Below are 15536 nucleotides of genomic sequence, written 5' to 3'. Positions count from 1 at the left end.
ATGTAATCATGTATCTGTTGTCCTAAAAGCCAAAATGTGTCTGATTCAACTTATCAACAATGCAAGGATTCATACATTTTTGGGGCTGTCACATTGTATATCATACAGATATAAAATGATGATGATGCGCGTTGGTCTGTGTGTGTTAAGACCCAAGTCAGACCACACTCACTGAGAAGAGTACCCTAACTCTAACTGGAGAGGAAGGAGCAAACTCTCACAACCACACTGAGGCCGGCACAGTTCTGATAGCCCAGCTCATCAGGTATTCTCTCAGACGCTCTACCCTGGGTTCTCTCTATGTGAGACATCTATGTACTGTCGACTCAATACGACAGTGTTAGAAGGGAATGGATGTATTGAACGGCGTCCTCAGGAAAGCCATTTAGGATAGGTAATTTACTTGCAGAGGCAATACTCAGAGGCTCCCTTGACAACGTTAATTACCTCAGCGAGAGCTTCTCAAATCCACTCCTTGAGGTACTCAGGAGAGATGAAATGCAAGCATAACATCTGTCATGTTTAGAATTGTATTTCAATGTAATGGTTTTTTTTCTGAGAATTATACATGTTGGGTCTTATTCTTATTATACATTAATAAAAAAAAAGAAAAGTAGAATAATGAAGAACCCCTCTTGAGTTGAAGAGTTACTGTCAATGGTGTGATTAGCAGAGTCTACTTCCCACACATTCACTGGGCTCTAATCAACTAAAGCCTCAAGGTCTCATCAACACTCAGTATTCAGGATGTTTGAGGTTCATACCCTGGTGTAGGAGCTGGAATAATGTCTCATGAATTCTATCCCAATAGTGAGACTTCATAAACTAATTAGATTAAAAAAATGGGCCCCAAGTCAATTTTGGGTAATTACCGCTACATAGGTTAAGGTATCGAATCAAAGAGACTCGCACAATTTGTTAAATTATTCATACAATTCTCTAAGTGCATATGAGCAAGAATCACTGCAACAAGAACAGGCAAAATGTGCTTTTTTATTCACAACAGAAGTGGCTTTGATGTACAGGATGTAAACATCTGAATAGGAACAGGAATATTTCAAACGATAGTTTTGGCTACATTTGGCCTCCAAAAATAATGTAATAACAATGTGAAATACGCCTATTAGTCCCCACCAAAACACACACCAACACACCTCCCTACTGACCTCAAATGTCAGCGTAGTTCTTTTGACCTAATTTCTGTACAAAGGCCTATAATGGCCTGGACGGTCTGGACCATGATGATTTGTGCCTATATTCTGAATCTGGTTCAACAGGTCAGGTTTCGAGACACGCCTACAAAATGACTATGAACACATTTCAAACAAAACAAACTATATCATGGAAATGCATCTGTATAAACAAAATAATGACAGAATACGTCTAGAAAAACATTACAAATCTGACTATACACCATTGTCTTTATGTTGCAGAATTCTTCAAAGTAAAGCTACAGTTTGGAGATCCCCAGAAATACAAAAAGCAAGCAAGAAAGTCAACACACCTTGTCAAACTCAACTGCTGTCAAGTACAAGCAATAGAAGAGCATGGTGTTATAGCACAGTCATAGCACATGTAACAAATCCTATATTACACTTTGTGTTCATGACATTAAGAATTGCACAATATCAAAAGAACAACATTTTGGTAGAAACATGAGTGTGAATGTCACTCATATCAAAGTAGATTTAAAAAGGCAATTATGGCACCTTGGCTACTTCAACTCAAGTGCAATGTCTAATGTAAGCTGAACTCATTAATGGGTAAAGGGTTTCTTTGCTAGGACTAAGGTTGAAGTGCTACAGAAGAGGTTATTTGGTGGACATTAGAGCTTGCTACATCTGACCGGTCTAAATGATGTTTGTTCATTGAGAGATTAGATGATACACGATTCACTCTTTTAGAAACGTTTTAGCAAAGCATAATATGGTGAATAGTTGACATTGAGATTTAATAGGTACGTTTACCAGAACTCTTCTTTTGGAAAAGGAGCAGTGGTGAGACAGTGTATTAAGTAGAGTTAACGTAAGATGACACTGTAGCACATCCTTAACATCCTCATATAGACATGCAACCTGTACGTTAGGCTTAACAGTCACATCTTTTACTAGACAATCATTTTCCAGCAAGTCAATAACTTTTCATAACACTTGAATTCTAGGGACTTTGTGAATCCTCAGAGGTTTACATAATACAATACGAAAGATGCTCAATTATTTTCTCTGATTAGGTATTCATCATGGTTTAAGCTCTCATATACTATATGAGAGCAGGGGAGAGGGTAGTCACTGATAAAGCCCAACCAAATCCACATAAACTTGAAGGATGCACTTCCACATACCACTGGTGATTGCCAAAGCTGTTCCAAATATACCCAAGCTCTATTTGCAGTCAGAAAATAAAGCGGCCAAGACAGCTGTACAAGAAAAAAAGATAACCTTGAACCCTATAGACATCTACACAGAGCGAACCGCTGATCCCATGTTGACTGGGGTTCCACCCCAGCAATGACTGGTGCTGTCCTGTGCTGTGTTCTTCACCACAGTAGCTTTGCAGCCTCAACATATAGAATATCACTACTGTGTCCACTCAACCAGGCTTGCTGACTTGGCCCAAAAGACAATGTTCAGTCCTTCCACAATCCACTAGCACTGCTCTGCACTGGTGGCTATTCCTTTAAGAGAGTCCTCTGGGCTGAGGAGAGGGGTTTAAAACACCATAACCATGGTGGACAAACAACAATGTCCATCAATAGACCTGTAGGATGACCTAAAATGACTAGTGCCAGGGCTGTGCTCTCTAAGTGGGCAGAGGGTCGTCGTCCCCTTTGCTACATTTACACTTGCAGCACAGGACGAAGGGCGTGGCCAGGAGGAGGAAGGGGGAGGCCACCAGCAGGAGCAGACCGAAGCCAGCAAAGATCCCCACTACCTAGAGCCAGAGAGAAGAGGAGATGAGTGTTGTGGTTAGACCTTCACACTATGCTGGGGATTCATGAAAGAGGAGCTTGATTTAACTGAACCATCACATGATACCAAAGATGAGTAATGCATGATTATAGACCAGAGAAAATGATGTATACAACATCTATCATTGTGAATGCCTGGGTGATTATTCAGTAAAGATCCACAAGGGGGCAGTAGTCACTCAGACATGAATCTACAACGTGACAGGGCTTGCATTCTGTGCATCTGCCCCTGGTGCTTCCTTTTGTAAAGCATTGGTTTCTTCCTCTGACCTTTACAGACACATGCATCACTTATGCAACAATCTCAGTCATGTGCCAACATGCCAAAACAGTCATGAGCCAACACATCATTCACATTTATGTATTTTCGTGGAAGATTCTGCTTCATGGTTATTGTAGATCTTTCCAAAGACCTACAGATCTACACGTTTCATGTTTAACAGTTAAACAATCCTGTTTTTACATCCTTTGTTCATACAGTCATAGAGTAGATGTCTCATCCTTGAGTACCAGATATTAGTACCGCTGATGCCATTACTGCATTCTCCATACCTGTGTCCGGTGCCAGATGACTGAAGCCCTGGAGTGACCCAGCTTGTTCCTGCACGGCCCTTTGTCATAATGGATGAGGAGGAAGTCATCCTGGGAAGAGAGAGAGAGAGAGGAGATTCACCATCAAGGTGAAAGCCCATGGGTGGTCAGATCCAATAGACATTAACCAAAGACTATCAGTGAGTTTATATACACTATACGAGGTCTGGCCTTCAGCTACTTTGGGTTCAGATGATCATCTATAGAATTAGAATCTAATGATATGTATAGCTGGGTTTGGTTCCTGTGAGCTGGTTTGGTATTGGTGGGTCACTCACATCCAGGGACTCCAGGCAGTACCAGCAGAACGCGTGCTTGCAGTTTTTGCACATCATCTGGGCGCAGCCTTCGTCCCTCTCTATGTACACCTTGCACTTGGGACAGCGTTTGATTGGAGCGTCATCATCATCACTCTTGTAAAAGGAACTGAGAGAAGAAGAGAGAGAGACAGTGAGGTGGAGTACTGATGGTGTAACAGTGTTGTACCTGGTCTGACTGATGGTGTAACAGTGTTGTACCTGGTCTGACTGATGGTGTAACAGTGTTGTACCTGGTCTGACTGATGGTGTAACAGTGTTGTACCTGGTCTGACTGATGGTGTAACAGTGTTAGTGTACTGGTGTGACAGTGTGAGTGTACTGGTGTGAGTGTTGTACCTGGTCTCCCCTGGTAGGAAGGTGGTGATGGGTATGCTCTCCTGGCAGACCTGACCCTTGTGCCAGCTGGCTCTGCAGGAGGAGCAGAACTCCAACCTGCACATGGAACACTGGACCAGCTGGGGCAGGGGCAGCTCCGCCTCCTTCAGGTGGCACACGGCCTGGCACGACGAGGACGGGCACCAGGTCCGGCACGGGTCCAGCAGCACCTCTGTGGAACACAGAACAACAGAGCTGTTAGGGCTACCTCACATGTGTGGACACCCACAAACAGAACACAACTGCTAACACAGACACAGAGTACCGATGCCTCTGTCACACAAGCCAACTGCCCTCCAGTCACAGTACAGTAGAAGCCCAATGGGCCACCGGACATGACATCAACACTACAGATGTAGGGGAGCTGTCAGACAGTCCTCTGTGGGTTTGTAGCAATTTTCCAGCCATTGTGGGCATCTCCACAAAGGCTATTTTCTCAAGGGGTTCTGAAATAAGATGTATGTGTCCTGATTACCAAGTTATCCTCATGAACTCAACTGTGGAGTAAAAATAAAAAAGACCCAACCCACTCTCACGCCCACGCACACACAAACACACATACACACAAACAACAACTGCACTCTGACGGGGGCCAGGCTAAAATTAGAAAATGCTCATCCACTAATATTCATGAGCCAGATGTCTTGGGTTTAGTTTTCTGAAGATGTTGCCAATTAAATCTACAAAAATCCAATTAAAAGGAATTTGATTAACATGGAGAAAACGCTCCCAGCCCACCGCTCTCCACTCTTTGAGAGTCTATTTTGAGTGCAAGTTAAGATAGGTCTGCAGTGGAGCGGGGAGAAGTGGGAGAGGGGGACACTACTGAGTAAACAACATAGTGACCCCCCTCTCCACTCCTACAGCCTGTGTGTGTTTGCTCACAGTCAGGGTCAAGGGTCAAAGGGTCAGAGCTGGGACATGTCCACTCACCTCTCTCAAACTGCAGCCTCCTGTACCTCTGCATGCTCTCTGCTGCTACCATGCATTCAATCTGCAGGACAGGCCAAAGACACAGAGACACAGACACGGGTTAACGCTCAGGCTTCCTGATGCCTTTAAGCCAGCTTCACTTCTGACCTGATTCTACACGTCCAGGCTTAACAGGAGAGGTGTATTCAGCCTGACAGCATGGTCAATAGGAAGCTTGGTGGGAGAGTCTACTGTACCTCATTTTCCAGCAGATGACCCTGTTTTGGGCAGGCAGAGTCTGGGCAGCTAATAGCGGTCTCGAGGCCATCTTTGATCAGGAGCTCCACATACTGCTTCAGGCACTGTCAAATAAAAGATGAGAACGATGAGCATGGTGGAAACCCCACGGTTGTGGACTGCCACTAATCTTGCGTCTTTCCAATATCGATTGTCCGTACGTTTTGACTTCACGTTAAATAAAATATGATATGAAGATGTCACTTTCTCCACTTCTTATACGACTTGTACCAAAAGTGAACAATACTACACCTTCTGAATGTGAAGCTACATATGATGACTGCACACCATATGAAATACATACATAACAAACAGCGTGACCTCACTCACCTAACCCATCATAATATGGCCATTTAGCTGACAGTTTTATCCAAAGCAACTTACATTGCAGTGAGTGCACACATTTCAGTATATATGGTCCCAGCAGGAATCAGACCCACAACCTAAGCGTTGATAGCACCATGCTCTACCAACTGAGCCACAGAGGACCAGACAGCGTGGGAGAGACCACTGCCCTGCGTCTATGTCACTGGGAGGTTTCTTGTGCGGTACTTAGCTTAGATCTCTAATAGCCGTTACAGAACCAGGGGCAGACATTGCATCATATAGACTCTGAATCGTACTGCCCTGCTTGCTGCATAACGGATACAAGTAGCAACACCATCCCTGAGGAGGGACAGCACAGCAGGCACAAAGGTGGTGACGTCAGCACGGGCCGGTCTGAGAGTGGAAACCATGACGGCCTACTGTAAGCTGCCTCGTACTGGACAGGGAAGAACAGCATGTCCTGCAATGCTGTTCTCCGTCACACTATTCTCTGGGCAGCCCTATTTAAGTCTGGGGGGGGGGGGGGGGGGCACTGTTGAGCTGACTGAGCACAGAGCCTAAGGGGGATACATTTCTGACAACTACTTTAGGTTGTTTGACACAGCCTGAATGGGATCAGTTTGTACAGTGTGTGTGTGTGTGTGTGTGTGTGTGTATACTGACCAGGGAGCAGAAGACGCATTGGCACTGGCTGATGGTGGTCATCTGCTCCAGGGGGAACTCGCCAAGGCACAGCTTGCAGGACATAAGGGGGTCCAGGGCCAGGTCCCAGGTGGGCCGGTACCATGCCGTCGTCATGGTGTCGGGCACAGGCGACCTGTAACACAAGATGGTTATAGATGGTCAGACACACCTAACGTTGCAGAAATGTCAGCGTAGTAGAATTGGCCTACTGTACTATTAGCGAAATCAGTGGGCCTGCCCCACAGTTAGCTTGGTGGCCATTTGCATTTGGTTTATTGTACATTTGGTTCATCTAGCCTATACTGAATGAGATGTGGTAGGGAAGGCAGTAAAGAGTTTGTCATACACCCTGTCCAAACTAAATCTAAAAGTCAGCTTGAAGTAGCCTCCACTAGACTGAATATGTAATCAGTGTTAAAAGGTGTTCTGAAGTAACAAAGGCAGCCCTGTCGTGGTCAGCTGCTGCTGTGAACACTCAGAACACTAAGTGCAGTGCCCATATCCCTGAGAGCCTTTCTTTCTCCCTCTCTCTCTCCATCTGAAGTGTTTACAGACCTTTTCCTGTCTGCAGTCAACAGCTGGCCTGTCAATACTGCTCCTCAGGCTGCTAGGCAACCAGCAGATCCCCTAGTGGCTGCCACTCTGCATGAGAGCCTATAGCGGCACAGCATGGACCAGCCCCAGCCTCTCCAATCAAATGGTGGTGAATGGACTAGACTAGACTGGACTGGATTGGACTGGGCAGCATGGCTAGGGTTCAGCCCTGGACAGCCCCCAGCTGTGCACTGTGTGAGAGGGGACATGGGGAGGGCCAAGCTAGTGTGTAAGAGGAACCACAGGGAATTACACAAGCTGGGCCAAGTTCAAACCCTGATGGCTACTGTCCTTCTGATGAGTAGTCATGGAAGTGAGAGTGCAGAGTCTATTCAGCACTCACAGCCATACGGCACTCACTGCACAATGTTGTTTTTTTCCACCCCGACACAATTCATGTGGATTGGTAGCATTAGTGTGTGTGTGTGTGTGTGTGTGTGTGTGTGTGTGTGTGTGTGTGTGTGTGTGTGTGTGAGTGAGTGTGTTTGTGTGTGTCACCTCTAGGTGGCCTGTGTTGGGGACAGATGGAGGGATGTGCCACAGCATGCTCAGGGCTGGCAAGGCCATGCAATGACAGTCGTGTGGTGCTAAAGGTAGTGTACTGTAGGTGGGCCTCCTGAGGGGTGCGTTAACACATTACTCATTAACACAGTTACCGTAGCCTACATCACACCAAGACTCTCCGTCTAAGATTGGGAACAAGCGAGGGTCCAGTACGTGACAGTCGGAAACTCTAAAAACAGGGAACACGTGGACTAGATGACACGTGAACACATCCATCCCGAGAAGTTTCGCAACCTCTACTCTAAACATAGCAGTGATAAGAAAAGGAGAAGCAAGGGGTGGGTACTGTATCTCTCTAGATCAGATATCGTGCCGCTTCATCTCCACTACAGAATAATTAGAAGATATTAGCATGGGACCAGAGTTGAAATGAGGTAGATAGTGAATCATTTACGCCATCTATCACTAGTAATAAAGTCATGAGAGGGAGGGGTAGGAGACAGAGGGGTCTTTCATTCAAAGGTAGGCTAATTATTGCCAGCCTGCCACCAGCTATAATTGAACAGGATATTATACAGCACTGGGAAGGGCTATTGCACATTATGTTCGTCCGCTTTCATTTCAAAATCAATTTATCAACATCTCCATAATCACAAGAATGAATGCTGTATGCAAATGAAGCCTGCTCTGCCATACAGAATCCATTATGTGACTCATGTTTTCCTGGAACGACATTATTCACTTTGCAAAGGAAAATTATTCACAAACAGAACAAATGGGGCCAAATAACAGTGAGAGTGTGAGTAACTCACCTACGGGGGTCTTGGACCACAGACAACTACAGAGCTAGCACCCAAATTAAGGTGATAGAGAGTCGGTTAGCTTCCTGAAATATGTGTAGCATTTAAAATCATCTTTCGTCCATAGCCTAAAATGTATATAGTCCATCGCCTACTTCAAAATACCCTTCAAAATATTAATGAGTACAAACCACCCAAATGGCCACTTCACATTCAGACACACAGGCCTAGCCTTCGATGAAAAGAGTGATAATCTAGAGGTCCTGGCATATCGGCTCTCTGTAAGTGAATGTCTGCTCTTCAAATCATATTATCTCCCAGACTTGAGATGGATGTCTCTTTTCGAGCATGTCTCTTTCCAAGCTTCAGCTTGACATCGCCACGGGAACAGATCCATTCCTCAAGAAGACAAAAAAAAACAGAAGTAGAATTGACCGATCTTCATTTGGCTAAATATATCTGGGAGGTGCAATTTCAGGGTGTCACTTTCAATTAGAGCAACGGTCAGTCAGAGAGCCACACAACACTGGCTCCGTCACTGGGTGAAAAAGAGGAGCCGCGAGAGAGCCCAACGGGCAGGCGGCCGGGCATTCGGGCATGCTGAGAAGTCAACTGAACTGACCTGTTCTGCTCAGTGCTTCCCCCCTCAGTCACTCACTGAAAATCTAAGCCTAAATATATCTACAGAAAATATGGGCCCGAAACATTCCATTAAAAAAGGCACCGGGGACCCTAACTAGGAGTTCACACATCATCAGCTCTATTTAACATTTAGCCAGATGCTAATGTTGGAGCGTTGGTGGATTTCTACAGCTCAGTGTTTCACCTCGTTTGAATAGTGATAAAAGACATGAAGGACTTCAAAGAGGAGCCGTTTTAGACACAGGGAATGAGGTCACGCCTGTTTGTCTAGGACTACAAACCCATGCCTGCTAGGTTGCATGCTAGACAGGTCATGGCTTATGTCAGGTGATACCATCAATAACCCATGAACAAATATCCCATGTACTGTAACACCTAGTCTTCAAACAGGTTCGGGTTTCCCTCCAGCAGACTTCCATAATAATTCGGAAGAACGCTATGGAGGAGGAGTGTGACAGAGAAGAGGAATTCCTCTGCATGGTGGTCCACAGCAGTCCCCCTCCTCCATTATTCATTTAGCCCATCTCCTGCTTTAATCCTCCATCTGTACAAGTGGGTCAACTATCAAGCTGAAACTAACTGTGCTGAAAGAACATTGAGAAAAAAGAAGACAGCTATTAGAGACGTCAGTGATGCTCATTAATCAAGACTATAAAGTCTTCACATTAAAAAAAGACTAGAGGGATTAGTGCTAGAAATTTAAGGCTGGATCCATTTGAAAAAAAGCACTCCAAATCAGCACCTGGGCTGGAAAATCAATACGGTGAGCAGTTCTCCAGTCAGTGTCACTGCAGATCTCCATCCAAAACCCATCTCCAGTGCTTCTAATCGAACTGACAGCGGTCAACAGACATGCTGTATCAACCAGACAGCCTTCACTTGAGTCCCGTCAAGCAAAATATAGGTATTATTATATAATGTAATATCAAAAGGCTTACATAAGCGCTTTTTGTAATCTGTCTAGGTTAAAGCCAAATTACATATCTTGTCATTCACAACAGTTGCCGTTTATTTGTTTGTTTACATGTGCATGTGTATATACAGTACTGAACTTAAGGGACGTTTTTTTTTAGATGGCTTTTGTGAGCAGCAAGCTGCAGATTTCTACAAAGAGTACAGCTGTTTTTATGCTTTCAAGGATTCAACATGGCACAGTTGATAAAAACACCACAATCTAAAGACCTCTTTATCGAGAAAGCTTGTTTGTAGCTTAAGGGCATGAAAGTGATACTCAAAAGTCACAAGTTATTTGGGTTCCCAGTAAAAGTAAAAGATAACCGCAGGCTTTTGACTGACTAGCCTGTCAGAAAAGTGAAATATAGGTCTCATCAATGAACGTGGTAGTGCTTGTAACTGGATTACATTGTGGAAAGCACACTGGCTTCAGAAAGAAGAGAGAAATCCACTTTGCTCTGCTGAGATCCAACGAAGGGAGAGGGGTGAAACGGCCGTACCACAGGGAAGCACCAATGAGACAATTACTGCAGAACAAGATGATCTGAGACACAGTACAGTACAGCCTGAGATACTGGCAGGTGGCCAAGAATACTAGGGAAAACCTGAGGAGGGAGGGAGGGAGAGGGGGGGGGAGAAAAAGCAAGAGAGAGAATATGATGATGTTACATGATTGTTAAGGCAGCTCCTTATTATCAAAGCAGGGATCATGATCATGATGATCTGGGGGGGAGGGACACCTACTGTACACCAGACACGTCTAAACAAGCTGCTTCCCAGCTCCCAAGAGAGAGAAAACACTCAAGAGTAGCCAACTCCCCTGGGCAACAGATAGTATAGTTGACTGAGACACAAACGATCCCCTAGGGACCTGCTCAAGGATGTCTCGAGGACGGTGTCCCAGGTGTGCAGTAGCTGACAGAACAACTTCATGCTCAAGTCTTTGCTTCCAAGTACAGGAATACTGTACTGTCTGCATGCAGAATGTGACCAACCTACATAGATGAATCACAGAAGCAATTCAAGTATAAGACGTGACATTTTAATTAGGAGGTATTTTCTTCCAATGAGTCTTGGCTCGTTAGTCATGTAAGCGGGCGGCCCAATAACATTCAAGGGAGTCCTCTGCTTTGTGAATTTCCGTAAACACCGCAGGGAGAGTCCCTTCTGCTGTGTGAATCTCTTAAACACTGCAGGGAAAGTCCTTTCTCCTCAATCAAGTGAAAAGTTCACCACAAGTTCAAAGTAAGCAAAGCGCCAGACGCCACCCCCTTCAGTCACTCTTACATAAGTGACCAGAAACTTCAGACTGTGGTATTTCACCTGATAAGGCCAATGGTGAGACAGACCAGCCACAAGACCAACAAATTCGGTATAGTTTGGTGTATGGCTGCTCTATGACTAAAAAGAGAACACTGTAATGGGATACAGTGATAGGCCACAGTGTAAGAATACAGTCAGTACGAGCTCCTCTCTGGCTTGGGCCAGGCCTTCTAAAAGAGGACTGCATTGGTTACATCACCTGCCCTTCACCAGGTGCCAGGAACAGAGAAAGAACACCATCTGCTCTCATGCCCAGGCAGAACAAGACTGAGAATACACCACTGCAAGCCAGAGGGAGAGGGAGCGAGAGAGAGAGAGAGAGACATAGAAAGTGAGACGGGAAGAAAGAGGGAGTCAGTGAGAGAGGGAGGAAGTGAGAAAGGGCTAGACTGAGAAGCAGAGCAAGAGGGAACATGAGGGAAAAGGGAACAAGAAGAAAGGGGAATGGGAGAGGGAGGAAAAGATAAGGAAGAAGAAAGGGAGAAGTAAAGAAACAAGAAAGAGTATGTGTGTCTAATACAGTACAGGGAGGAGAGCCAGTGAGTAATAATGACTGACAGGTCCTAGGGAGAAAGGAGAGGCCGTGTTCAGGAATGTGTACACCAGAGGAAAACTGAACGGTACTCCCTTTGTGGCCGTTCAACCCCTATCAGACATTTTTAAACAAACATGTCCTGCTCATCCGAAATGTCTCCTCCCCAGCACTGTTTACAATAAAGGGATTCTAAAGCGGAGGGGAAGGATGGCGATGGAATGGAATTCATTCTTTCCTTCCACAGATTTTTTAGCCCAGCCCCAAACATTGACTTGGGCTCACAGAGAGCACAGACTCCTGAGCACTGAAGCCAAGTGAAGGAAGTGACAGCAGCCTGAGGAAACAGCAGTGTTTCCTGTTGTTGGCACGAGCACGTGTGGCACAGCACCCTCCCTCCTTACCCTGCCGAAAACTAAAGGCCTATTCACACAGGCAGGATACTGGCATGCTGGCGACTGAGTACATGGAATATTAAGCAGGGAGAACGAGAGGAAAACATACTATGGTTTCTGGGGGGATGACTATCTACTGTAGTTCACATCAATTCACTGAGATTCGATGTCCTGTCTGCATAGGAACAGAGAGATGTATATATTGCCAATGGGATCAATAGGTGGTCAATAGATAGTATACGACTGGTGATAAACCTTTCAGACTGAATGTGATTTCACCTGAATGGCAGACATGATCCACTTAAATGACCACAAACGCTTTACAGATTAGATGAATGATTGGGATCAAGGGATTTGTGATCATTCATAATCCAGAGGTTTATGCCCTCGGATATAATGTTTCATTTTTCAAAGAGCCTAATAAAATCTGAATTGAGTAAGTGATGTTTGTTATGGTGAACCAAGGTTGAGACCAATACCTTCCTACCTAGAAATGGTATAGGCTCTGTCAGCACTGATAAGATCTGTTTTTGTTGGCAAACAAAAAGAATCCTGGCTAATACAATTTAATATAATAATAATATATGCCATTTAGCTGATGCTGTTATCCAAAGCGACTTACACTGCAGTGAGTGCATACATTTTTCAGAAAATCTGGTCCCAGCTGGAACAAGTGCTTAGTCAACTACTGGTATAGAACACTATTAATCAACACTGAGAAAAAAGTATTGTCATGAAAATTAAAAGTCCTTACTGAAACACAATCTCACTGAAATGTTAATGATAATATATCAGAGGAACAAAGAACAACTGTTCTTTGTATTTCATCACCAAATGAAGACCGATAGCTGAGTGCAAGGCATTGCTGTCTGTACGTAGAGCCACTGAATACAGTGTAGACTGGATTTTCACTTTCCACTGTTTCAGGCACCAGAGTCACAAACATCTTTAAGCAGCTTAAACTTCAGACTGTGCTAACATTTCACATGTTCACTCGTAGGCCTACCGTATGAAACCATCACGTTCCCACATGATGCAACCACAATACCAACCACCATATACCACGCCTATAAAATGATCAAAATTAAATGATCACTTACCCCTGAACCACCATCACAGCTCCGGAGTTGGCACAGTACAGTACTAGTAAAAGAAGTACACTCCCAAAAACTCTGACCTCAGATGTTGAACATTCAAAGAGATATACTGTATCTACTACCTCTTCCTTACTAGCAACATGACTGCACTATTGGGAAACAGACCGTCTAACACCACCAACCAAATGGGCTAAGTGAATGAGCCTGCTTAGGCCCGGCCTGAGCTATTTATCTACCTGTGCTAATAGGGCAGAGCAGGTTGCCTCAGCAAGACAGAGTTCTCTGTGTGTGGCGGACAGGAAGACTGGGTAGCTGGCAGGGACAGTGTGTTCCGGATTCAAGGAACCCTGTCTCACTCATGAAAGAAACATTCTTCAGCTTCATTCACTCTAATCCAGCTGCACCAAGGTCCAGTGTCCCACCCACTCCCCAGCATGGCTGTCTGAGGACATGGCCTACGAGAGCTAAGACTACAGGTGGGATTCAGAGAGAGAGAGAGAGAGAGAGAGAGAGAGAGAGAGAGAGAGAGAGAGAGGGGACACACAGAGATGATACAGTAACACTCACTCACTCTACAGTCAAATTCCTCATCAGGTGTGGTAGTGGATAAGGAAGGTGAATATGAGTTTAAACTGGGTCATTGCTGCTTCTGTAACAATTCCAAAGACTTGGCTGTCTACATCATCTACAGTATGCAGTCAGAAAAGCCTCTTGGCCCAGTCTGTGTCTACATGTGTCCCTCCAGCTTAGTGGGGCTGCCTGGGCACTGGAGGGCAGACATTGTGTGTGCCTACTGTGTCAAGGGAGGTATGGGACAAACACCACACTGGCTAGTTAAAGAAAAGCTTGATGAAGACGTTGAACTTGAACTGACTTGATTGAGATGAGCAGTCATGGCAATTCAGTTGTGCAAAGTCCTTGACCCTGGAAGGATCCTCTTTTTCCCCTAAATTCCTGAATTGTGTGTACTCAGTTGCTGAGGGACCCATAGAGATGTAATTCTTCACAAGAAATTGGTAGAGACGATTTTAGCAATTTATAGTCTACCAAATTCCCTGAATTCCCAGCTAGAAGAGACCCCCTGGTGTTCACATTTGCCTTGAACAAGGCTGAAGGCCTCCCATCCCCTAAAGATCAACTCAATGTTCAGTTTCACACACACAGAGGTTACACAACGACAGAATATCACCAAAATGATCTGATTGAAGTGCATTTACAGTGGGCTAATTTGTGTCTTGCTTTAGGGGAATTCTCACTGTGAACTCAGCCTTGAAAACTTGTTCTAACACACATGATATCCACCTCCTAGAGAGACAAATCAAAAGCAATTAGGCTATGATAAAGACCGTTTGATTGACAGAATGCTTTATGACTTCTTGATTTGGTCAAATTAAAAGCCATAGGTCTTATGCAAATTGTCAAACTATTGCCCCTCCCAAAACAACCGAAAATAGGTGTGATGGAGGTGTCCCACGAGTTCCCCCAGATTATCTGAATCGGATTAAACTGGAAGCCGTGCTGATAATTGACAAGTGGGCCTACGTGTACCTCTGCAAATATCACTATCGTTTGCAGGCAAACCCCTTCCATGACAATCACTGCCACATCCTTTGTAAATAAATATTCTGGAAAAAATAACACTAGACCGAGACAAAGATGTAAACAGCAAAAGGGGGCTGGCCCGCCACGTCTTATTACGAATTGTTACGTTGTAGAAACATCTAGAGCTGGGCTAAATCAACATTTAAATCTGTAACATTGTAGCATAATAACAACATCATGTATCCAGTCTTACCTTCTATTCAGACTATCGCTTGTCAGTTGTCTTGAGGAATAACATGAGCCTTCGTTTTCCCCAGTATACTGCCCCAGTCAAACGTCCTCAGTCGTTGCTGTTTCTCTCAAGTCTTTTTTGCCTACATCAGACTTGTTGGCTGTGAATGGACATAGGCAATTCTGTCTCCCTCTCCTTGGAAAAAGAAACGAAAGCCCCACGCTGTGGTTCATGCGTTTATCAAAATCAGCTGTTTGGTGTGACTCGCTGGAAAGACGCCATTTGTATGCGTTTATAGAGCTGGGAAGCTCGGGAGACTGGCTGAGACCAGTGGCATCAAGTGCGCCCTCTGGTGGACAAGAGGCGTCACGAAAGTGTTGACCGATGATACATTTAGTTGTAGTTGAAAAAAAGACAATGCTGCCACCTGCTGGTTTGTATTGTACA

The 15536-nt window shown here is 44.7% G+C and overlaps 1 protein-coding gene across 2 annotated transcripts; it reads right to left on the bottom strand.

Annotated features, from left to right (window-relative positions):
- Nucleotides 1–973: 973 nt before the first annotated feature.
- rnf144ab (ring finger protein 144ab) lies at nucleotides 974–15317 on the bottom strand. 2 transcript variants are annotated; one of them, XM_083688889.1, is made up of 8 exons: nucleotides 15111–15317; nucleotides 6454–6607; nucleotides 5424–5528; nucleotides 5188–5248; nucleotides 4216–4426; nucleotides 3838–3985; nucleotides 3521–3610; nucleotides 974–2931 (listed from the first exon to the last, which is right to left on the bottom strand). In XM_083688889.1, exons 2-8 carry the CDS (start codon nucleotides 6586–6588, stop codon nucleotides 2800–2802), a joined length of 882 nt encoding a protein of 293 aa, XP_083545015.1. In that variant the 5' UTR covers nucleotides 6589–6607; nucleotides 15111–15317; the 3' UTR covers nucleotides 974–2799. The 2 variants fall into 2 exon arrangements, with proteins under 2 accessions (XP_083545015.1, XP_083545014.1); XM_083688888.1 differs by lacking the exon at nucleotides 15111–15317 and adding an exon at nucleotides 13319–13364.
- Between the last annotated feature and the right edge of the window lie 219 nt (nucleotides 15318–15536).

The sequence above is a fragment of the Argentina silus genome, assembly GCF_951799395.1.
Source record: "Argentina silus genome assembly, chromosome: 17".
In the NCBI taxonomy this organism is placed as follows: Eukaryota; Metazoa; Chordata; class Actinopteri; order Argentiniformes; family Argentinidae; genus Argentina; species Argentina silus.
This window is presented reverse-complemented; position numbering and strand designations above follow the sequence as displayed.

Bases quoted from the DNA above. Each gene is read 5' to 3' on its own strand.
- rnf144ab (XM_083688888.1), bottom strand. The intron at 5,529-6,453 runs GTCAGTATACAC...TTTATTTGACAG, and splicing joins AATGCGTCTTCTGCTCCCTG to TGCCTGAAGCAGTATGTGGA. The intron at 2,932-3,520 runs GTATGGAGAATG...CTCTGGCTCTAG, and splicing joins TCATCTGGCACCGGACACAG to GTAGTGGGGATCTTTGCTGG.